Source organism: Neoarius graeffei, chromosome 16 (assembly GCF_027579695.1).
Source record: "Neoarius graeffei isolate fNeoGra1 chromosome 16, fNeoGra1.pri, whole genome shotgun sequence".
Classification (NCBI taxonomy): Eukaryota; Metazoa; Chordata; class Actinopteri; order Siluriformes; family Ariidae; genus Neoarius; species Neoarius graeffei.
In genome coordinates, this window is record NC_083584.1 from 24,157,304 (window position 1) to 24,182,963 (window position 25,660).

At 39.0% G+C, this 25,660-nt stretch overlaps 1 protein-coding gene across 6 annotated transcripts in view; it reads right to left on the reverse strand.

Moving 5' to 3' along the window:
• Positions 1 to 8,383: 8,383 nt before the first annotated feature.
• The window catches only part of znf516 (zinc finger protein 516), a 116,419-nt gene continuing 99,142 nt past the window's right edge, over positions 8,384 to 25,660 (reverse strand). For 3 of the 6 annotated variants that reach the window (XM_060942662.1, XM_060942660.1, XM_060942661.1), the window contains one exon: positions 19,168 to 24,553. In XM_060942662.1, the coding sequence (XP_060798645.1) occupies positions 24,357 to 24,553 (197 nt within the window). In that variant the 3' untranslated portion in view covers positions 19,168 to 24,356. Of the gene's footprint in view, positions 8,442 to 17,872; positions 18,172 to 19,167; positions 24,554 to 25,660 lie in introns of those variants that run through there. The other 3 variants (XR_009656793.1, XM_060942664.1, XM_060942663.1) reach the window with 3 other exon arrangements.

Genomic DNA, 25,660 nt, shown 5'->3' on the forward strand with positions numbered 1-25,660 from the left:
TGTTTCCTGAAGAAAATGCGAGTGTGCTTGCTCAGTACAAAAAAAGATGAGTGTTGCTCATAATGGATGGATATGTTTGTTGGGTGAGTTGGCCTGAGTTATTAAATGAAGTTTGATGACTGTTGGATGAATCATGACTGAGCAGGAGAGCTTGGCTTCTGATGGTCACTGTATTTCTATGGGGCTAAAAATGCATTGCTGCCAATAGGAGAAAAAAGGATGGATGAAAAACAAGAAAAAGTCTAGTGTAGGCCATGTACGTGCTGTCCTCAGGTGTTATGTGTTGGTGGCTCTCTGATGAAGTGTGACCAAGCAAGAAGACTTTTGGGGTCAATATCTCAAACTGTGGGAGAAGAAGCACAGTAACAAAAGTGGTATGATGTGTAACAATAGTGTGCTTGCTTCTCAATCACATTTAACTATATACTGAGAAAATGTATAAGGTGTCAGATTTAGCGAGTCAGTTGCTTCAGTAGGCCATATAGTTTCTCACTGAGATTCTGGGATCTGATCCTGAGTGTTGATATTGGAACTGATCATTCCATATTTAACAGTTATTCCACGAAATTGAGTCATATATGAGCTGATAACTGACAATGCATGAAGCGTCGAGTTGGCTATAAGCCATGTACAACGAGATTTCATGAAATAACTGTTTTATTCTATTCACATTCACTGGATTTTGAGAAAGAGCATTTTTATTTTTATTTTTTGCAAATTCGATAAATAAAACTGTATACAAAACGTCCAACAAAATTATTTCCACTTAGGATGAAAACAAACTGGTGAAAAGACAGGAGAAATTTGTGAAAAATGCTATAATAATAATAATTATTGAAAAATAAAAATATATATATTTTCTTACAATCAAATACTTTTATTCCATATTTTGTTGCTTTTTTAATATTTTTGGGGGTTTTGTTTTCGATTAGAGTTTTTATTTCATCCTCGGTTTGTTCAGCAACACGCTCCACTATTTTGTTTTTCTCTACTCATGGTATATGAGCTGATATCCTAGTAGTAGAGTAGCCAATTAGAGCACACGATTGCTCATATCCAGTGAATGTGGATAGAATAACAGTATTTATACCGAAGCATGGGGCGGCATGGTGGTGTAGTGGTTAGCGCTGTCGCCTCACAGCAAGAAGGTCCGGGTTCGAGCCCCGTGGCCGGCGAGGGCCTTTCTGTGCGGAGTTTGCATGTTCTCCCTGTGTCCGCGTGGGTTTCCTCCGGGTGCTCCGGTTTCCCCCACAGTCCAAAGACATGCAGGTTAGGTTAACTGGTGGCTCTAAATTGACCGTGAGTGTGAATGGTTGTCTATGCCCAAGTTTACATTAGACCGTATCTGTCTCGTTTTCTTCGCGGATGCACTGTCCGTTTACATTAAAACGCCTGGAAACGCCGGGAAACGGGAATCCGCCAGGGTCCATGTATTCAATCCAGATCGTGTCTGATCCGGTGCTGTGTAAACATTGAGAATACGCGGATACGCTGTGCTGAGCTCTAGCTGGCGTCGTCATTGGACAACGTCACTGTGACATGCACCTTCCTGATTCGCTGGTGTTGGTCATGTGTCGCGACTGCTGAAAAACGGCGCGGACTTCCGCCTTGTATCACCTTTCATTAAAGAGTATAAAAGTATGAAAATACTGCAAATACTGATGCAAATATTGCCCATTGTGTAGTTATGATGGTCTTTAGGCTTGCCATCCTTCCACTTGCAAGTGGTAAGTGACTTGCGCACAGCGGCTCAGTCCCGAATCACTGCTCGTGCACTACACTCGCGCGCTCTGTGAGCTGCGCAGGGCCGGAGTGCGCACCCTCCAGAGGGCACTCGCTGTTCAGGGCGGAGTGATTTGGAGCGCAGCCGCTGAGGAGGAAGCGATGAGCCGCACTGACACATTTCAACTTACGTGCCGAATTAGTTATGTGATTAGCGTATCCGTGTATTGGCGTTGCTGTGTGCACGCTAATCGTTTTTTAAAAACGTTAATCTGATGATCCGCTGATACGGTCTAATGTAAACTCCACCTATGTGTCAGCCCTGTGATGACCTGGCGATTTGTCCAGGGTGTACCCCGCCTTTCGCCCGTAGTCAGCTGGGATAGGCTCCAGCTTGCCTGCGACCCTGTAGAACAGGATAAAGCGGCTACAGATAATGAGATGAGATGAGATACCGAAGCATGTTTTATGTTGACTAACTGTTATGTTGATACAAATTATCTCAGAACAATGTTTTGCCAAACCAGCTCTGTGTTTCACCTAAACCAAAAGTTTTCTCTGTTACTAAGAAGATATCAGATATCAGCATTGAAGCATCAGTATTGGGTAAGGTCCGATAATCAGTGCTCAGGTATAATATTACAGCTGAAAAAAAAGTTAATTCCTCATTACTAATTTTGTTCAGTCATGTAGGAAAAAATCCTTTCCCAGTGACACCAATAGCAATAATGAGTTTAATTCTTTAATTCTTTAATTCCAGCTGACCTATTTCAGCTGACACCTATGAAATATTTTAAGAAGGTAATGTTTGTTTCAGTTCAGCTTCACTATTTTACATATGTCATTAGGAGACTGTTTAATCCACTCAGGATGAGTGTGTAAAAATTCCAGCACCATGACAGTCATTAAGAGGTTGTGATGTGGACAGTTTCCTGTGTGTTATTCACCTTGGTAAAGTTGATCTTGGCTTTTTAAGACCTTTTTCCATTAAGAATAATCCTTCAGTGCTTGGCTTAAGGTATATCTATGCTCTCCGTTTGCAGGTCTTTGCCGACTTTATGGTAACACTGGAATATATTAAACTCCGGTGCCCTTCTCTATAACTCTTTCCCACTGTGAGTAATTAGCATTTTGTGGGGACGAAAGATTCCAGTGTGATTGTCAAGTATAAGCCAGAACCCAACCCCCATCCCAACCCTTGCCCCCACCCCACAAAAAAAAGAAAAAAAACACAAATTACTCACCATTTGCTTTCTTTCATACTGGGTATTTATCTTAATGACTGACAAAGTGCTGTTCCCTGGTGATTACAGAAAATACCTTGAAGGAGACAATGGACTTAACTGTTCGAATGCATGTGTGTCTGTGATACACTACAGAGGCTGTGTGATAGCATAATGTAGTCCATAACTTGTAGTGAAAACTGCCTTTTGCTGGCCCAAACATGAAATATGATTGACGCTTGTGAGAAAGTAAAATCTAATTATCATTGTTCGACAGTCCTTATGTCTCGAGTTGCCCAAATCTCTCAGGTCCTCTCAGATGATTAGCATAATGTATGCATAGTGGTATGTGTTTCTCCTTAACTTTGTTGTGTGTTTAGGGAGCCTTCATTCCTCCCTTCGTTTGTCTATTACACATTTAATTTGGACTAAAAGACCTGATCAGAAATTCTACTCCACTTGGTGTGGGATACTTTCCTCTATCCCAGATGCCAATAAAGAAGACCATGCCAATAAAAAGTCCCCCAAGATAATTACACCAGAGTTTAAACCTTCAGGCTAATAGCATTGGCACAGACACATTGCCAATATACATTTAGCACCTTTAGGTCTGGTTGGGCCATAGGTGGTTGGCCAGAGTCATGTCCCTCTTAAAGGTGTCTGGTTGGAAGATTGGGTTGTCCATCATCATTGGGCCTGACCATTTCCCATGAGTGCGCAAGAAGCTGAACAGTTGTTGCTATTGAAGGCAAGGTGATTGAATTGTCCTTGCACTGCTCTGACTTTGAGAACATCACTTAGATGTAGGGCACAATGAGCGTTTTAGATGTTCTCCTCCAGGCAAAGACCTTTACTGACTTGATAATTAGATCAAATGACATGGATGAGGAACTACAAGTTGTAAAACATAGAAGTGCTTAAAAGTTTAGAGCATTGGGTCATTTTGTATCACTGGGCCATTTTGGCCCATTTTGGAGATATTACATTGGAAATTTATTGTCTTTTGCTTGAATTGTGGCACTGAACTCAGTTCAAGGTTATGGTTTCAACAAAGGATGGAGTTTGCACATATGAAGCCCAGGAAAGAATGTAACAACAATCTCTACTTATATTATTTAACTATGGTCAATAATATATTTATAGTAGGGGTGTATCCAAATGCAAATACAATATTTGGCTTGAACAGATAATGTGTTCTAACAAAGAAAGATCATAGTCATTAACACATAGTGTTGTACATTGCATTCACATAGTAACTGCCAGGTCAGGGTCACTGTGCTTTAAATTTGGGTTAATGGTTTGTATTTCTACTACTCACACACATATAATACTCAAAATAAAGATCTTCTCCGCTTGCTCCTTGCTAATACTGCTAAGTATCATAGTTCTTTTTGCTTAAACGGGGCTAAAGTGTGGAACACACTTCCGAGTAGTTTGAGAAAGGAAGCATCTTTCCCTAAATTCAAGAAGAGTCTCAGACTTAATTTGTGTCGTCAGTTTGGATATGTGTGTATTCATAGCCTATAGTTTTTTGTTCATATACTCACATATTATATAGCTTTTTTGTATTTAAAAAGGTAACTTTATATCTGGGTGGCACGGTGGTGTAGTGGTTAGCACTGTTATCGCACAGCAAGATGGTCCCGGGTTCGAACCTCACAGCTGACGGGAGCCCTTCTGTGTGGAGTCTGTATGGGTTTCCTCCAGGTGCTCTGGTTTCCCCCACAGTTCAAAGATATGTGGTTAGGTTAACATGGGCTGAAGTGCCCTTGAGCAAGGCACCTCACCCCATGTGGCATGGTGATGTAGTAGTTAGCACTGTTGCCCCACAGCAAGAAGGTTTTGGGTTTGGGCCCGATGGCCGACAAGGGCCTTCCTGTGTGGAGTTTGCATGTTCTCCCTGTGTCTGCATGGGTTTGTGCATACAGTTGTGGTCAGAAGTTTATATACAGTGACATGAATGTTATGGCAATATTTGGGCTTTCAGTAATTTCTTTGAACTGTCCTTTTTCCATATGCTCACTTAGATTATTAATTTAGAGGTGCTGAAACTTCCAAAATATCTTATATCTTGCCAAGGCCGATGTCTTCCTGTTAGCGATTATGATTGACTATAGCTGATAGCTTCTCTGTGCCTTCATAAAAAGGGGTTGTTTACAGCACTCATTGGATTGGCCACCACACAGTAAAATGGGAAAGTCCAAGGAGCTCAGTGCAGATCTGAGAAAGAGGATCGCAGATGTACACAACTCCTGAATGTCTCTTGGAGCCATTTCTAAACAACTGCAAATTTCAAGACCAGTTCAAACAATTGTATCCAAGTTATTGTGAGGTGTAGTCACTTTGCCAAGCCACTTTGCTTCAAGAAAACCCAAACTGTCACCCTCAGCTGAAAGGAAATTGGTTTGGATGGTCAGGAACAACCTGGGACCACCATGGCACAGCCCTGCCATGAACTGGAAGCTGATGGATCACTGTCTACCACCATGGATCACCATGGACTAAGAGGCTGCTATCCAAGAAATAACCCCCTGCTCCAAAAATGACACTTTCAAGCTTAACTAAAGTTTGAAGCTGACCACACAGACAAAGAAAAAGCCTTCTGGAGGAAAGCTATATGGTCAGATGAGACAAAGATTGAGTTGTTTGGCCACAATGACCACCATGTACAGAGGAACACTGTACCAGCTGGTGGTGGTGGTAGGATCATCATGCTCTGGGGCTGTTTTGCTGCCAGTGGAACTGCTTCACTGCAAAAAGTGGATGGAATAATGAAGAAGGAGGACTACCTCAGAATTCTTCAGCATAAACCATCAGAAACTTGAACACGACTTGGGAGTTACAACAGGACAATGAACCTAAACACACATCAGAGCTGGTTGTGGAGGATAAAGCAGGCTAACATTAAGCTTAAAACAAGTCCTGACTTCAACCCTATTGAAAATATATAGACCATGCTTATAAGTCGAGTCCATACCAAGAAAAAAAAATTGAATTGAACTCTACCAATTCTACCATGAAGAAATATCCAACCAGAATTCTGCCAGAAGCTTGTTCATGGTAAAAAAAAATGTTTGGTTAAGGTGAATCTTGCAAAAAGACATTTTACCCATATTAGGTGTGCTGTATGTATAATTTTGACCCTATATGTATAAGTTTGACCCTGTGTTGATTTCAGAAAACCCAAAGAAAATTAAAACTTGTGCACCAAATTCTAGTGTTTTATTTTTAATTAAAGATGTATGCTGTACAATCATTCTGCCACAGAAAAAGAACAGTTCAAAGAAATTACTGAAAGCCCAAATATTGCCATGACATTCATATCCAAGATGACATTCATGTCACTGTATGTAAACGTCTGACCACAACTGTATGTGTGTTCACTGCTTCAGATGGGTTAAATGCAGAGGGCAAATTTCACTGTGCTTGAGTATGCATGTGACAAATAAAGACGACTTCTTCTATAGCCTCCATTTAAACCAATGAATTTGGACCACCTGTTGATAAATAAATAAATAAATAAATTAATTAATTAATTTTGGGAAATGGAAACCACTAATTCTGTTAGAAAATTTGCCACAGGCAGGTCCAAAAAATAATAACTGTGCAAACACAATCACAAAAACAGTCCCAGGCAGATCTCTAGTTGAGACCTGTTATGAACTGGAGTGATGAACTATCAGAGCCAGAATTCACAGACAGTGCTGACATTTCTACTTCTGAGTTTTGGTTTTTCCAGTGTTTCTTCAGACATAGTGGTGGTGTTTTAAATTTCATTCAACCAAAAAAAAAAACCAAAAACAAAAAGAACTTCCTGGTTAGGGCACACCCACTTCAGGTTTCTAAATCCAGATACAGATATGAATATTTTGCGCACTAAACAGATAAAGATACTGATAGTGCATTGCCTTACACCCCAAATCTATAGCTTACATTAAAGATGCTCTAGAAATAGCTCTCCTCTGCATGCTAATCCTCTCTTGCATTTACGAGAAGAGCATTGGTTGTTCCATAAAATGTCAGACTGATACCCTGAGCTCCATGCTACAGGATTTACACTTCGTTATACGTGATGTTTCTTATTGTTGGATGGCTTTTCTTCTCCAGTCATTGTCCTAAACAGACTATGCTGGCATTGCAAGCGACAGAAGGATTTTTTTTTTTTTATGCCAAAAGCATCGCATTAGTTTAAGCTCTGGGATCCTTTCTGCCACATGCTTTAGTTAAGTATCAGTAAGAAAAAATGTGGATGGCAATGTATGAAATGTCATTAATGTTAATGCTAATCACTTTTTTGCCTATTAAACACAAATTAGTGTAGGCGATGTTAAATGTCAGTGGATGTCCTGGGAACCATTTGCGCTTTTAAGAGCAGGGGCCAAGCGAATAGCTTCTGATTAGCATACTTTAGATCCTCCTAATTCTCTCCTATGCCGATATGAGTCACGAGTCCTAGCAAGCCATAAAATCCAGACACGGTAAAAGACTGCTAGATGTCTGCAAATACACCAGTGTTGGACATACGGTAGAGGTTGTTTGATTATTTCGTCTATGTACATCAAATGCAAATGCACGTCTACTTTAGAATTTATCAGATAAATGCATATATACTATTTGATCATTTGTTGCTTGCAAGTATGGAAAAAAAAACATTGTCAAAGCTTACATATTAAATGTATTGTTTCTATGGATTTCTAGAAATTAAATTTCTTTGCCATCTTCATTTTGTCCTAAGGGCATGTAAGCTTTGCACTGTGCTGTAAGTGCTGTATTTTATTTTACTTTCCCTTGATGCTATACATATATTTTTGGTCCTGAACCCAATAAAATCAGTGCATCGACTTTAAAAAAAAAATAAGGTTCTCACATGGGGCACCATCCTCTTGGCTACTGGCCTCATATTTGACAGCAGGCCTATGAGGTGAGCTAAAGTGAAGTGAGTGTGTGCGTCCCTGATGACTAGCATGCGCTATCTCAGCTGTTTGGGTGTAAATAATCGTTGATATGCATAAACAGCTCTCTCCATTCATTACTGTCAGCGTAGTGAGAGGCCTGCAGGCAGAGGTCGTCCGCCAGGGGTCCGCTCTCCGCTCTCAACCCCGCGGTACCCGTCATTCCAACCTGCTCCGCTGATGCCCTAAACCCTCCATTAGCAAGGCTCCGGGTCACGACCTCTCTGTGGCATTTGCAATTCCAGATCGTTTGATTAGTGGCGTATTTACATATTTCAGCCGCCGAAGCTGTTGGGGTGTCGGGAACACTTGAAGTGTTGTAAATTCCTTTGGCCTTTTGTCGAGCGTGGCGATCAGGGCCTGGTGCGTGTTACTTACTTTCTTCCATTCTCCTTCAACAGCACCAACAGTGTCCTTAGTTACTTCTGACAACTCCCTGGATTCACTCTGACCTCTAACCTGTGACAAAACGAGTACCAACTGGAGTGGATCATATTCTCTCCAAACGGTGTGATGGATCATCTCCGCATTCACATCTTAACCTCTGAAAAAGGGAGAATTAAATGGCCAAAAATAATTTGCTAAGATTTTATGTATTATTAATTAGAAGCGTACCAAGAAGAGTACATGTTTTTTTCTAACTTGGCTAATAGTTTTCTAGTTTTTTGGCATGAAGGTAAAAGTTTGTACCACTCACGGTTTTAAATGGAAAAAGGGAAATGTACCTGTATTGTATCACTTATTTAATAAAACAAAACAGAATAAAAATAAAACAACAATACCAAACAAAAGACAAAATTCCACAGAAAAATATTTTTAAAATCAGTTTTGCCATGGGCGGCACGGTGGTGTAGTGGTTAGCGCTGTCGCCTCACAGCAAGAAGGTCCTGGGTTCGAGCCCCGGGGCCGGCAAGGGCCTTTCTGTGCGGAGTTTGCATGTTGTCCGTGTGGGTTTCCTCCGGGTGCTCCGGTTTCCCCCACAGTCCAAAGACATGCAGGTTAGGTTAACTGGTGACTCTAAATTGACTGTAGGTGTGAGTGTGAATGGTTGTCTGTGTCTATGTGTCAGCCCTGTGATGACCTGGCGACTTGTCCAGGGTGTACCCTGCCTTTTGCCCGTAGTCAGCTGGGATAGGCTCCAGCTTGCCTGCGACCCTGTAGAACAGGATAAAGCGGCTAGAGATGATGAGATGAGTTTTGCCATGACCCTTTCAGTTTCCAGAACAATAAAGAAGGCAGCTTAGGGCCCGGTCCCACAAGACCGATAACTATAACTATACCTATAAGCTGGGTGCGATTTGCTGGGGGGGATGGTGGGGATCATCCCCCCCTCTGTTTTTTATCTCTGCTGAAAAAAAATCCTCGGGGACAACCTCGTCAATAAAACAAACAAACCAAAAAAAAAGTTGACATGACAGGCATGTTGTGACACAGTTTTCTATGGTCTACATTGCACTCACTTTCAAAATGACCCGAAGTGGCAGCTTTGATGTTCACGAACGTCCCCAGCAAATAGATACATTGTAGATAATAACAATATCTTTGCGTTCTATGCAGGGATGCAAACAGCGCGCCTTTTGGCGGATGCCGCCTTTTTCACGGCCGATTTTTTTTTTTAGGGGGGACGTTGGAGTGTCTGATTATAATTTCAAAGTAAATTCTGTATTAAAATTACTAAATAAGCAAATCCGTTACAGTCCATGAAACAGGAAGCATAAGGATGAGAAAAAAACAGTTTAAATCAGAAAGCTGCGCACAATGTGAACTGCGCCATCAGAGCAAACTGTTCATTTAGTATTCATGTATTTTAGTGATTTTCGAGTCACTGTCCATTTAATCCGGAGGGAGAGAAACATCACAGCAACGCGACAAGCAATGCAAACTTTGTTGTGTTAGTGTTCGTGTATTTAGTCAGAGAGATAGGAAGATGAATTTACTATCTCTGGTTTAGTGTTCGTTTTCATTTAGTGTTATTCATTTGATATCATCGGATGTTATTGAGCTGTTAGCCTATTGTTACCTTAATTTTGTGACGTTTTATGATTAAAAAAAAAAAAAAACCTTCTGTTTTTTTGACAAATCGCACCCTGCCTATAACAACAACTATGACTATACCTCTGCCTGAATTTAGTTCCAGTCTGGAGCATTCACACCACAAATATAATCCCAACTATAAGAAGAAAAAGAAGAAAAAACCTTCATTTGTCACATGCACACTCAAGCACAGTGAGATTCATCCTCTGCATTTAACCCATCTGAAGCAGTGAACACACACACACAGAGTAGTAGGCAGCCATACTACAGTGCCCAGGGAGCGGTTAGGTACCTTGCTCAAGGGCACTTCAGCCCAAGGCTGCCCCATGTTAACCTAACTGCATGTCTTTGAACCATGGGGAAAACCGGAGCACCCAGAGGAAACCCACACAGACACGGGGAGAACATGCAAACTCCACACAGAAAGGCCCCGTCGGCCACCAGGCCTGAACCCAGAACCCTCCCGCTGTGAGGCGACAGTGCTAACCACTACACCACTGTGCCATAATATCGGTTGGTCCTGCCACTCAGGGAAATAAATGCATGCAACTTAGGAATAGTCATGGAAGTTTTTTTTTCCAAGTAGTAGCACATTTTTCCAGGTCATACTGTACAGCTCAGACTTCAAAACAACCCATGCACATAGGCCAGTGGTTGATATAATACAGATAGGTCACAGACTACAGAAATATAATTTAAAAAAGGATACAAAATACAGAGTAGTTATGGATTTTAATACAGATACATCACAGATGCTAATAATTTACAGATTGGTCATGGACGTTTCAGTATATTACAGATTGGTTACCGATTTCATACGGATGATGCGTCACGGATAAAAAAAAAATTAAGAAGTCTAAAACAATTAAATGTTTGGACTGCCAAAGTTTATAATTAAAATATCTTACCTATATTTATATGTTTACTTTATTAATTTACTATTGATATTTCATGGAAAATCACATATCCGTGAGTAAAAAATCCGTGCTTTGTATTATAGTTTTTATTTTCCATGAATCCGTATTCCGTGACTTCATGATGCAACAACGATGTACAAAGATGCCCTGGAAAAATAACACATGCTCAGACAACGCCACATGTAAACAATTACCTGATTGGTCAGATGTTTTATTGGATCAGGTCCAGGCCTGGAAAAATTGCTCCACAATCAATATCACTGATACGGATAAACCCAGGCCTGGGCTAAAGGTATTGTTATCGGTTTGGTGTGACCACCAATCACGCAAACTACATGGGACAGATTTATTTATAGTTATCGTCACGCTTATATATGTTTATTGAACATCTTTGCATCAACAGTTTTATGAAGGACCCCATATGGTGTGATGGTCAGGTGCCCAAAACCTTTAGTTATATAGTATATATATCAACAAGAACCTATGATAGATGGGTTATGGAAGACCAATTATTTCATCTTTATTTCAGATGATCCAAAAGCTGTTTAAGTGGTGGCAATTATAAAGAATGCAAAGAATGCATCACATTCAGAAAGGGAACTGCAAACATGTGCACTCTCATGTGCCTCACTAATATCTCAACATTATTATTTTCAAGTAATATTTTTTAATGAAGAAACATTTGTAAAACTAGAAGGGCACCCAGTGGAGTGCATACCTCTGCCAAGCCACATATTAGGAACATCAAAATCAAATCACTTGAACCCAGCATAATACTAAAGCTGTACACCAAATTTCATCAAAAGCTATTCACTACTTTTTGAATTACATTGGGAACAGGCTAAATAAATAAATAAATAAATAAATCAAGGATACGCATACACATCTAAATCCTGGATCCACATACATACCTGGATTGGCATCAAAATCTAATCAATTGTTCCTTGGCCCATGGCTCACTTTTCCTCAAATTTTCATCAAAATCTGTTTACTACTTTTTGAGTTATGTTGGGAAAAGACAAACAAACAGAGGTGAAAAAATAACCTCCTCCAACAAAGTTAGCGCAGGTAATAAACTTGAAATTTTTTTGTCTCTTAAGGTTGTGCAAACCTCTGCACATTTAACAGTGTACATTAAAGAGTACAACAGACGTAGCTTTCTGAAATGTAATCCCAGCATTTTTCTAGCACATTCAGGGTGGATAATCTCTTTTTCCAGTATGATGCAGATAAAAAATTAAGCTTACTATATGTCACATGGTTCTGGCAAACTGCTGCTAGATAGTTGGCCAACGTTCCACCAGATGTCAGTTATAATTTACATTCTGTTTCAACACTCCAAGTATTATAATGCCTAAGGCTATTTGGCCCAAATTCTCAATGTTTAGACTTTGTTGATTTCTTTCTTTCTGAACTTGCAGTAGTTTTCTGTGTTCAGGTTGTGTTAGTTTAACAACCACAACCTGTAACTTTTATTTTAATTAAACTAGGACCCTGGTGTAATTGTGTAACACTGGTAAGCAGGTAGTCAATTGAAATGCAGCATCTACCACCTGCCAATAAGCTGTACATTCAATTGCAACAATGTACTATATATTAACACTTAATATAAGTCCTTCGTGATAACTGGCATAAATTTACATAAACAATCTACAACCCCATACATAAATTTACAACGCCAATTCCAAAAAAGTTGGGACACTGTGTAAAATATAAATAGAAACAGAATGTGAAGATTTGCAAATCATGGAAACCCTATATTTCACTGAAAATAGAACAAAGACAACATATCAAATGTTGAAACTGAGAAATTGTATTGTTTTTTGAAAAAAATATATGCTCATTTTGAATTTGGTGTCAGCAACACGTTTCAGAAAACTTGGGACAGGGGCAACAAAAGATTGAAAAAGTCATGTAATGCTAAAAAAAAAACTACTTTGGTTAATTGGTAACAGGTCAGTAGCATGACTGGGTATAAAAACAGCATGCCAGAGAGGCGGAGTCTCTCAGAAGTAAAGATGGGGAGGGGTTCACCGCTCTGTGAAAGACTGCATGGGCAAACAGTGCAACAATTTAAGAATAACATTCCTCAATGTAAAATTGCAAAGAAGTTGGGGATCACATCATCTATGGTCCATAATATCATTAAAAGATTCAGAGAATCTGGAGAAATCTCTGTATGCAAGAGGCAAGGCTGAAAACTGACATTGGATGCCTGTGATCTTCAGGCCCTCAGGAGACACTGCATTAAAAGCAGACACAGGTCTGTAGTGGAAATCACTGTATGGGTTCAGGAACACTTCAGAAAACCATCGTCTATGAAAACAGTTCATTACTACATCCACAAATGCAAGTTAAAACCAGATATAAACAATATCCAGAAACATTGCCACCTTCTCTGGGCCCGAGCTCTTTTACGATGGACTGAGGCGAAGTGGAAAATTGTCCCGAGGTCTGATGAATCAAAAATAGAAATTCTTTTTTGAAATCGTGGACACCACATCCTCCAGGCTAAAGAGGAGAGGGACCATCCAGCTTGTTATCAGTGTACAGTTCAAAAGCCAGCATTTGTGATGGTATGATGGTGCATTAGTGCACATGACATGGGTAGCTTGTACATCTGGGAAGGCATCATTAATGCTGAATGATATATGTACGTTTCAGAGCAATATGCTGCCATTCAGACAATTTTTTTTTTCAGGGAAGGCCTTCCTTCTTTCAGCAAGACAATGCCAAACCTCTTTCTGCACATATTAAAACTGCATGGCTCCATAGTAAAAGAGTCTGGGTGCTAAACTGGCCTGCCTGCAATCCAGACCTGTCTCCCATTTAAAACATTTGGCCTATTATGAAATGCAAAATACAACAAAGGAGACCCTGAAATGTTGAGCAACTGAAATTGTATATCAGGCAAGAATGGGACAATGTTTCTCTTTCAAAACTACAGCAATTGGTCTCCTCAGTTCACAAACATTTACAAAGTGTTGTTAAAAGTCGAGGTGATGCAACACTGTGGTAGACATGCCCCTGTCAACTTTTTTGACACGTGCTGCTGACATCAAATTCAAAATGAGCATATGTTTTTCAAAAAGCAATAAAATTTCTCAGATTCAACATCTGACATGTTGTCTCTGTTCTATTTTCAATTAAATATAGGGTTTCCATGATTTGTAAATTATCGCATTCTGTTTTTATTTACTGTTTACACAGCGTCCCAACTTTTTTGGAATTGGGGCTGTATATCAACGTTTATTCCAACAGATGTCCATCATCAAAAAGACGATGTTCATGTATCTTGATGTCAAGTGATATAGACTCTGAGGTCAAATGACACAGACTTGTGTTACAATACTTTCTCTGCTGAGTTATGTTAACAGTGATAGCTACTTCTAATTATGGCTAAAGATACTACATACTGTAATGCTGTTCCATTCCTGGAAACTCTCTAGGTTGAGTTTCATGTTCTCTCAATAACCCTATGGGTTTCCTCCGGGTTCTCCGGTTTCCACCCACCTCCCAAAAACATGGTAGATGGCTACACTAAATTGCCATTAGTTGTAAATGTGTATGCATGGTGCTCTGCAAAAGATTGGCATCCCATACAGGGCAAGGTGTATTCCCATCTTAGGCCCAGGGTTTCCCAGGATAGACTCCAGATCCAGTGTGACCCTGACCAGGAAAGCAGCTACTGCAGTTACTACAATTTCAACAAAATTGAATGAATGCCCTTCTAGTGTCAGGATACTGTCATAAATTTTCAACAACAGCAAGTTTAATTTATATAGCGTGTTTCACCAATCCAAGGACGCTTTACAGAGTAATGGCACTACAGAAAGAGAAACAAATCAACCAAAAGAAAACATAACAGAAGGAAAGGAGACACAGAAAACAAAAATTACCATTTACACAAGCATAACAGATAACAGATTAGCTCAAAGCACTGAAAATGATAGAACAATCAGTGATAAGTAGAGGAGGAATAGCAGAGAGAGAAGAGAGAAGATTTGAGACCGTTTTTGAATTTTTAAAGACACTGAAGGAGAGAATTCCACAGCTTGGGGGCTGCAACCCTTAACGCCATGGTGGATAGTTTAAATTTGGGGATGGTCAACAGACCAGAAGATGAAGATCTGAGACTGTGAATGGGAGAGTAGGGTTGAAGTACTTTCTATTAGATCTTGAGGAGCATAGCCATAGAGTGCTTTAGATGTGAACAGAATAATTTTATACTGAATGTGATATAGAACAAGTAGCCAGTGGAGGTTCTGGAGGATAGGGGTGATGTGTGTGTTTAGTGTGGGTGACGAATCTGGTTGCAGAGTTTTGAATAGATTGAAGCTGAGCAATGGACTTGGCTGGAAGACCACTGAACAGAGCATGACGATAATCTTGTCATGATGTAATAAAAGCCTAGATGAGTGTTTCAGTATCCTTGGTGCTAAGTGCAGAACAGAGATGTACGATGTTGCAGAGATGAAAAAAGGCCATTTTAGACAGGAAGTTTACAGGAGTTTTCATCAAATCATATAAATAGTAATATTAGATTCACGTTTCTCACTTTACAGCACTGCAGAACATATAAATATGCATATAACTCTAGTGTTGTAGAATTGTTAGCTCATCTGACCATAAGGCCGACGAGCTGTTGCCATGGCAAGGCGTCCGTTGTCCATCTGTCGTCCACAATTCAGTTAAATTGTATCTTCTCCATCAATTCTTCATGGATTTCAGTTCCGATTGTTTTGTTTGAAAGAACTCATCACTCCACACAAAACTTGGCTGCTGTTTGGTCAAATTTTTGCTAGCGAGTTAGTACAGTAATTAGGCCAAATGAAAGAATTTTCCAGGCCTCTCACTAGAATTTTATCTCCTCATTTCTCATCCGATGCCAGTTCTGATCGATATTTTGGGTAGGTCTTCCCTGGAGGAACAAAATTTGGTCGTTTGTTGATTTTCCTTTTGAAAACAATTTGTTTACAACTTTGTTTACTTTCATTTAAATCGTATCTCCTCCTTATATTCGCAATGGATTTCAGTTCTGATTGTTTTGTTTGAAAGAACTAGACCTTCTGCACAAAACTTGGTTGTTGTGTTGGCAAGTTTTTGCTAACGAATTGCTACTTAAGTCAGCTTCACGAGTTTTCAGACTTTTTTCACTCGAATTTTATCTCCTCTCTCATTTCTCACCCGATTTCAGTTCTGATCGATGTTTTGGGTAGATCTTCCCTCAGGGAACAAAACTTGGTTGTCTCTTTGTTGATTTTCCTGTTGTAAACAATTTGTTTACAACTCTATTTATTTTCAGTTAAATTGTATCTCCTCCTTCAATTCTCAGTGGATTTCAGTTCTGATTGTTTTGTTTGAAAGAACTAGACCTTTTGCACAAAACCTGGTCACTGTATTGTCAAATTTTTGATAATGAACTGCTAATTAGGTCAACTTAATGAGTTTTCGGACTTTTCACTCAAATTGTATCTCCTCTTTCATTTCTCATTTGATTTCAGTTCTGATCGATGTTTTGGGTAGATCTTCTCTCAGGGAACAAAACTTGGTCATTTGTTTGTTGATTTTCTTGTTGTAAACAATTTGTTTACAACTTTGTTTATTTTCAGTTAAATCGTGTCTCCTCAGTTCTCAACGGATTTCAGTTCTGATTGCTTTATTTGAAAGAACTAGACCTTCTGCGCAATACATGGTCATTGTATTGTCAATTTTTTGCTAACTAATTCGTACTTAGGTCAACTTAACACATTTTCTTCTGACTAGAATTGTATCTCCTCCCTCATTTATCATGCGAATTCAGTTCTGATCGATGTTTTGGGTCAATCTTCCCTTGGGGAACAAAATTTAGTCCTTTGTTGATTTTCCTGTTGTAAACAATTTGTCATGGAGGTTGATTCTCTCTCACATTCACATCTCAGTTCTGTTTGATGTTTTGGTAGTCATGGTCGTTTTGATGGCAGACCAGATGAGCTACTACATTCTTGACATTCTGGTTATACATATTCCTAAGATTTTATAAGCATAAGCATGAAAGCCATACACTTCAGAAACAAAAACGTTAATGTTAACAAAAATATAAATGTTAAAATATCTCGACTAAGGCATGATGTCAACTTGATGACTTATGCCATAATTGAGTAAATCAGTTTGGTGCTTGTTATAAGTCTTTATAAATATTTGAAAAGTTAAATGTTGTAAAAGCTTTAAGTTCTCCCTTGAGTAAAATGATCAATCAGTGCAGACCCTGTAAAAATGTGAAATATTGACGAATTGCAAAATTATGAAATAATGAAGTTTTCTATTGACTTTTGCATGTAATTTACTCTATTTTTATTGGAAAAATCAAGTATCATCCAAATGTTTCAATCTTTGAAATACGGAAGCTCATTTCCACCATGTATAAGAAACATTTCACAGATCTGTTTCTGCATCATATTTTGACATAGCGGTGCGTTGATATTTACATACTTGTGACTTTTTATCTCATCATCATGATGTGGTGCAATTTGTGCTTCTGTTCATTAGACTTTGAAGCATCGATCACGAATGAACCCTGATTAACACTGTCTTTTAACTTTATTTGATTTGATTGTGGTCAAGATAGTACTAAGCTCTGTGAAGGCCCTTTGACTAGGACTCCTCATTTGGAGGGCTACTGCACAGGGGTAAGAGTGTAATCCAGAGCTATTTGTCACAGTGCACATATGTAGCAGTGGCTACGCATGCACAAGTGGAGCAGATCAATATGCAGTACAGTCTTGCCATCAAGGCTTTCAGTGTTAATATATCTGAGCATGCATCTCATGAAAGGGTCAGAGATGGAGGAATAGAGGGTTTAAATTCTGAATGAGTGGCCATGTTTTTAAGTGCACTATGTGATTATCATTCCAAAATGTTCTCGAAGGAACCTCAGTGTGAATTTGTGGTGCTTGTGGTGGAAATTTATAGCAGACATTTCATGTTAGGTTTTACAGAAGTTTATTTATTATAACAAGTAACAAAATGGTCAAACAAGGTATAATTAGTGAGATTGTATCATCTTTTCTGAATATAATAGAAGTATTTTCTAATCTTTACACAGTTGCAGTCCCTGGTTCAATCCTGTGGCTTCTTTGGTTTCCTCCCATCTCCCAAAAACATACAGGTATGCGGATTGGCTACGATAAATTGCCGTGAGGTGTGAGTGAAAGCATGGATGTGTGTGTGCATGGTACCCTATGATGGATGGGTGTCCCATCATGGGTGTATTCCCACCTCGAGCCCAGTGTTCCCAGGATAGGCTCCAAAACCACTGCTGCACTGACCAAGATAAGGTATTTACTGAAAATGAATGAATGAATATTGTCTATTATTTGATCCACATTCACTGAATATGAGCAATCGCGCGCTCTGATTGGCTACTCTACTACTAGGATATCAGCTCATATACCATAAGAAGAGAAAAACAAAATGGCGGGGCACATCAAGTCAGATTTATCAATTTGTTATCAAGTATTTAAAAGAAACAGAAATAGCTAAAAGAACATAGTTCCCCTCCCCTGCAATATCTCCTGTTCCACACTCCAGCCCAGTTGGTGGCAGTAATGCACCTTTAAGTTGGTTTGCCAACCGCCAAAAAAAAACCTGAAGAAGAAAATGGCAGAGCATGTTACTGAACCAACCGAGGATGAAATAAAAACTCTACTCGAAAATACCCCCCCACAATTTTTTTTTTATTTAAAAAAAGCAACAAAATATGGAATAAAAGTATTTGATGGTAAGAACGTATCTTTTTATTTTTCAAGAATCTTTATTATTATAGCATTTTTCACAAATTGCTACTGTCATTTCGCCGGTTTGTTTACATTCTAAGCAGAAATAATTTTGTCGGATGTTTTGTATAAAGTTTTTATTGATCGAATTTGCCAAAAATAAAAATGCTCTGTTTCTCAAAATCCAGTGAATGTGTATAGAATAAAACAGTTATTCCACTCCATCTTGTCGTACGTGGCTTATAGCAACTTGGTGTTATGCGCCTCGTCGACTATCAGCTCATTTACGAGTCTATTTCGTGGAATAACTGTTTAATAATGCAAATGAACAGACTTTTGATCCTTTCATGTCTCTGCGTCTTTGTCTTTTGCATTCCACATTCTGGAATCCTGTTTTTTGTGTAGATAATACTGTACATCCAAAAGACATTTCCTTTTTTTTTTCATTTCAAAACCCTGTAATAGGGATACAGGCTGGATTGTAGATAAAGTACACTGTTTGACAAGTAATAATCCAATCTTCAATAAAATCAGGCTGTAAATCAGCAATGACACGACCAAGATGAAATATTAGAGGTAAACTTTATTTTGGGAGGCTTCAAACTTAAATAATGGACAGTGTATATGTGATGGAATGGATCCAAACATGTAACTGACAGTTCTGTGTAGTTCATTGAGTTAGGGAAATAAATCTGGCAAACACAAACTCATACCACAAAAATCCATACATTGAATTACTACTACTACTACCACTACTCAAAAGCACAAAATAATGTTATATAAGAAAGAAATAGAGGGAAAAAAATAAACTACTGTTAATGAAACATTTTAATTCATTTTTTCAAACCATGCTATTTCACTCATTACCTTCTGTTCTAATGCATCTAGGTTTTAGCTCAGCAAAGAAATAATTTAATTCAGCATAGGAATATTTGTTGCTTGAATGTTTTAACTAAAATCAATTTTAGTCATTGATTTATTGTACTGCTCAGCAATACTTTACATAGAGGCAGGTGACAAATTAAAGGAAAAACTGGAGAATATCTTATGGCATTGTTTGTGTCACTACAAATCAGTCCAAAGTTATTCTGACTGCAGTCTAAAAAATATAAGTGATAATTTACATGTAGCTTTTGTTAAAATAACACAACTAGATTGTTATTTTCTTCAGTTTTATTAGAATTCATTTAATTTTCAAGGCTACAAAGTCTCCAGCTGGATTCAAACCCTGAGCACATGATTATTAGGAGATATTGCTTATACTCTTTGAATACGCTTTAAAAAGACCAAGCAAACTGTTAGCTTAGTTTTGTGTATCATCCAGTTACTCTTTTAGAATGAGTCAGTTTTATTTATGTTCAAAGTTGTGTTTATTGGCGAACTAGCGGTACCAAGCTGAAAACTATGACCGGGCGTGTCAGATCTATATGCTTCAGAGATAATCAGCTAATTTCTAGTATAATATACATTATTCTGTCTACATTCACTGGATATGAGTAATTGCATGCTCTGATTGGCTACTCTACTACTAGGATATCAGCTCATATCGCGTGAGTAGAGAAACATAAAATGGCGGCGCGTGTTGCTGAATCAACCGAGGACGAAACAAAAACTACCTGAAAGCAACCCCCAAAAGTACAAAAAAAGCAATAAAATACGGAATGAGAGTATATGATGGTAAGAATGTATCTTTTTTATTTTTCAAAAATTATTATAGCATTTTTCACAAATTGCTACTGTCATTTCGCCGGTTTGTTTATATTCTAAGCGGAAATTATTTTGTCGGGCATTTTTTATGAAGTTTTTATTGATCGAATTTGCAAAAAAAATAAAAATGCTGTATTTCTCAAAATCCAGTGAATGTGGATAGAATAAAACAGTTATTCCACTTAAAAGTAGACTGCCTTCCAGATTTTTCAAGTTTAGGTAAACAAAACAAAACAAAAAAATTGTCCCTGAAGCCAAATTATTTTTGTTCAGTGGACCAAAAGCTACTGAATTCAAATTACAGACTTCCAATTTTTAATTTTTTTTAATAGAACAATTAATGAATTTAGGGCCACGTGGCCCTAAATTCTCCGCTATATTTTCCTGCTTCACCATGACCCAATTCAAGATACTACGTCATGCATCATGTGGTGAGCTTTCCGCGTTTGTGCAAGGCCTTGTGGGATACAAATTTGAAACAGGAGAGAAAAATGGAGGACGTGAGTGTGCGAATGAAACGTGAAAGACCGACTACAGTAATGGAAAGCGAGAAGAAAAGACGTTATGTTTTATACATGAAGGAAAGGAAATGCAGGACCAAACTAATAAATATTGGCGGTCAGCGAGCACCTTGGTGTGATCAGCTGTTCGTTTAGTGACAGAATGATGTAACTGTCAGTGCACGGCCAAAGGTAAACCTGTAGATGGCAGTAATGCAACACCGGATGCCAGCTGCCGTAAAACCCAAAAGAAGCAGAAGAAGAAGAAGAAGAAGAAGGAAAACTTGTGCATGCGCACACAGACTTCCTCTGTCTGTTTGACTGTGTGACGTGAGCGATTTCATACACATTATTTGCTTGGGAATCACAGAATGGCCTGTTTTGTTTTGTTTTTTTGGGGGGGGTTGAGATATTACAGAAATATACATATCACAATGACCAAATTTCAGAGGGAACTAAATTTCACTGATTTTATGAAATTGAAAGGTCATATAGCTTTAATCTCGTCATACATGGCTTATAGCTAACTCGGTGCTTCGCACCTCATCGGCCATCAGCTCATGTATGACTCAATTTCGTGGAATAACTGTTAAGTGTAAAAACAATTGGTGCATATGTTTGCAGGAATGAGAGGAATAAAATGGTACTCAATTAATATGTTTATCTCCTTGATCAGTGATTAAACATATTAATGTTAGTCATTGTGAGTAAAACATATTAGTAATTAGTTTGTTCTTCTTCTAATGTTCATTCCTGCAGTACAGCTCAACAGACTTGTCGAACCTATGACGATGTACATTGAAGCTGTTCTGGTGGCTCGTTGAGGCCCAACACCTTATCAACACACATTATGTTGGGTTTTCCTTTAAATTGTCACCCATCACTTAACTTTCATTGCATGCATACTATCAGTGTTCACCAATGTGTCGGGAAATTTAAGTTTAACCTTAGATGCAGCTATCACTTTCAATGAAACTATCTGACAAATGAACATGTATAAATATGAGTGTAACCAGGATAACATTATGGGGATGCCTTATGGCTAGCATTTTTTTTGGGATCAGTGAATATTCCTTCATTAAGACTCGGCATAAACATTGCAATCAGGAAATATCAAGACAAATGTTCGTTGCTGACTACTGTAAATATGTGAACGTATTCAAACTTGCGCATGTGTGTATTACTAAATATGTAAATACCTAAGTATATTATTCAACATTCATAGAAATATATGGCCATGAATTTCCTTGCTGTAAGTATTTACCATCTAAAAATATGGCATTCTAAAGCTTTTTAAAGGCGTTATAAAACACGCTACCTCTTGATCTATAGATCTGATCAGAGCTATTAAGCTAGTTTCTATAATGCAATAATTTAAATGTAATTAATAACAGAGAAATTGCAGTTCTGTACATTTATATTCAAAGTCCTTCAGCAAAAACTTGAATATTGGGGGGAAAAAAATTACCATGGCTTTAAGTCCTTATGTGCCATCAGCTTACATCAGATTTTTTTTTCTACTTTTTTTTTATATTTTAAGATAATGATAATCGCATAATTCTAAAAAAAAGACATAAATGATAGAATAAAACTCAAACTAGGGTAAATCAAACAAACAAAACTGAAAATTGATAATTTCCTGACTCCTGTTTCTAATTTCTGTTTGTGAAGTCACAAAAACAAAAAAGACATTTCTGCTCGTTCCATTGACCTAAGGAAAAAATAACAATAAATTGGGCCCAATAATGTTAAGACTAACTTTAATTGCTTTCTAGAAAACTGGCCCTGATTTTACAAGACACAGGCTTCCATGAATTAAGAAATTCTAAAATAAAATTCCTGCTGTTGTGAAACTTTTAGAAACCTGAAGCATTCTTCTGATTGTCCCTCTGGTGGAACCCTTAAAAGTTCTCTGTAGATGCCTACAACAGAGTGTTTCAGTGTCAGAAAGGGTTCCAAGTTCAAGCCTTTAAGGAGCCTAAGAAACTTTAATTATCCAATAAAGCCTTAAAGAATCCTTTTTCTAATAATGTACTGAGTACCAAAACATCTTCAGGAAGCACTTGATCCTGGTAAGGGTTCCTGTGGATTCGGAGCCTATTCCGGGAATACTGGGTGCAAAGTTGGGGAATACACTCTGGATGGGATTCCAGCCCATTGCAGGGCATCATGCACACACACACATTCACGCCTATGAGCAATTTTTATTTCCTTAACCATTTACAGGGTTGTAGGCAAGCTGGAGCCTATCCCAGCTGACTACTGGCGAAAGGCGGGGTACACCCTGGACAAGTCACCAGATCATCGCAGGGCTGACACATAGAGACAAACAACCATTCACACACTCATTCACACCTACAGTCAATTTAGAGCCACCAATTAACCTAACCTGCATGTCTTTGGACTGTGGGGGAAACCAGAGCACCCGGAGGAAACCCACGCAGACACGGGGAGAACATGCAAACTCCACACAGAAAGGTCCCCATCAGCCACTGGGCTCGAAACAAGAACCTTCTTGCTGTGAGGCAAGAAGGTACGGTGGTATGGTGTTAACCACTACACCACTGTGCCGCCCGCCTATGAGCAATTTGTTTGGAGGTGAGAGGAAACCATAGAACCCAGAGGAAAATGAGGAAAACACGTGAAAGTCCATACAGACAGCAGTCACAGCTCAGGATCAAACTGGGAACCCTGCTGCCATGAGGTGGTAATGCTACTTACTCCACCACCATGTCATCCTAAATTTCATTTCAAACACCTGATACACTGTTAATACATACAGTACTCTGAGAAACCATCAGTCTTGAAGGGTTCTTTAAGAGTTCATTGGATAATTAAGGGTTCTTAGTTTCCCAAATGTTTTGACTTCAGAATTTTGTTGAAGGATTCTTCCACTGGGACAAGTGAAGAATGCTCAGGCATACCATAGTCTCTGAAATCAGTACTTTGTGTATAATGCCAAACAGATGACCTGCAAGTTCTCCAGAAGTACCACAATTAATCATAATAATAATAATAATAATAATAATAATAATACAGACTTTGGAATTGTATCTAACTGAAGTCCTGAGGAGTAAAATATACAAACACACAAGCACACAAACTAAGGCTACCATTTCAATTTATAACATCATCCTGGCCATTATTTGTGAGGAAGCAGCATTGTAAGGGACCCACTGATGATAGTTTAGGACAGTGCATAAAAACCTACAGTACGTTGCATCAGGTTCAACATTTCGGTCAAGTATGAAATGAGTTCAGGTTAAGAAGGAAAAAGGGAGTATATTAGAAACATTGCTGTTTGTTTGCAAAGTGACTTAGTTTGATTTACTGGTGTCAAAAAAATGTTCACACCGGCTTCCGATTACAGTTGGCACAGAACCTGAAACTAAAGACAACCGAACATCTATAATATATACACTGAAGTATTTTTAATAAAATCAGCCCTCCTTGGTTACGTCTATGAACAGATTACCTCCGAGGTGATAACAGATCTTTGGATGGACATGTTCTCCTCTTTAACCCGTGTAGCTGAGGGTTTCCTTTTTCAGGAAGTGGTTGCTCTGTGGGATGATCCAGGACTGGAAGGGTGTGTGTGGTCAACAGATGGGGCATGGTGGAGCCTCCTGTCAGGGTACTGGGCATTGTCAAAGGTGAGCCGATGTACAGTCTGGACATGGGTTTTCAGGTTGCCTTTCTGCGAAGCACTGTAGGGACAGTACTGACACTGGAACGGTCTCTCACCTGGAACAGACACACACAAGGGCAGGCCGAGGTCAGCGTCAAGATGAGACATTGTGAACAGCGAGAGAGATTTTGGCCGGTGAGCTGGCTGTCAAAGTGATACTTTCCTTTTTTAGGAAGAAAACAGAGGCAGGTTGGGAGCGCAGGGGGTGGAGGAGGGGCCGTAGCCATGATTGATGAGCTGATGACATGCCATATGGAGACGGTTGACTGTTCCCCCTGAGGGGAAGTCAGCCTTTTGTTTTCTGTTTCTGTCAGCTGCTCATAGAAACACAGAAACCCACAGACACGAGTATCACTGCCTACCTTCCCCTGAGCCATAAAACGTCATAACGATGGTGGATGTTGAAAGTCTGGGCACATGAAGTTTGCACTGAGAGGAAAACTTGACAGGCATGCACACACCTAAGCTTTTGCTTCTGCCCATCTCTTTCAGAGCATCGGAACAGGTATAATTGTTTTGGTCCCGCTTTCCTCTGCTTAATTAGACTGATGCACTGTGTTGTCCTCGTGCAATTGCATAAAAATATCCCCCCACACCTGAGCAAAACAAATGAGTCTGCCATTCATTTGCTCCATATTATTATTTTTGAAAAATGAATGAATTACCCACTAGGAAATAATTGTCATTCCGAGAGGCTGAAAAAGGGGGCATTATCATAAATCACGTCTTATAAAAAAAGGAGACAGACACTATTAATCAAGACTATCTGAGTCTCGCTAGCAGCATGATAAGGTCTGAGTCAGAGTGAGCACTCCTCCCAGGGCGGCGGCCCTGGCTCCCCAGGGGAAAATAAAGTGAAAATACGTCCAAAACACAACCCACTTAATTACATTAAAGGTTATTGTCAGTACATCACATAGAGGCTAGAATACATATTTAATTTGACCTTTCCTCTCTCCCTGATTTTACCATTTGTCGTATGCAACACATGCAAAGGGGGTAATTCATTAAGGAAGGCACCCTTGCTGCAGCAGGCCACATCTCTTATTGTTAAAGCAGACGCAATACATTTGTCCTTCCAGTTTTCCGAGAATGCCGGGCACAATGGGACCTGCTTTATTTTTAGAAAGTTGTGTGGCAGCGGTGGTCATAGCGATCACACA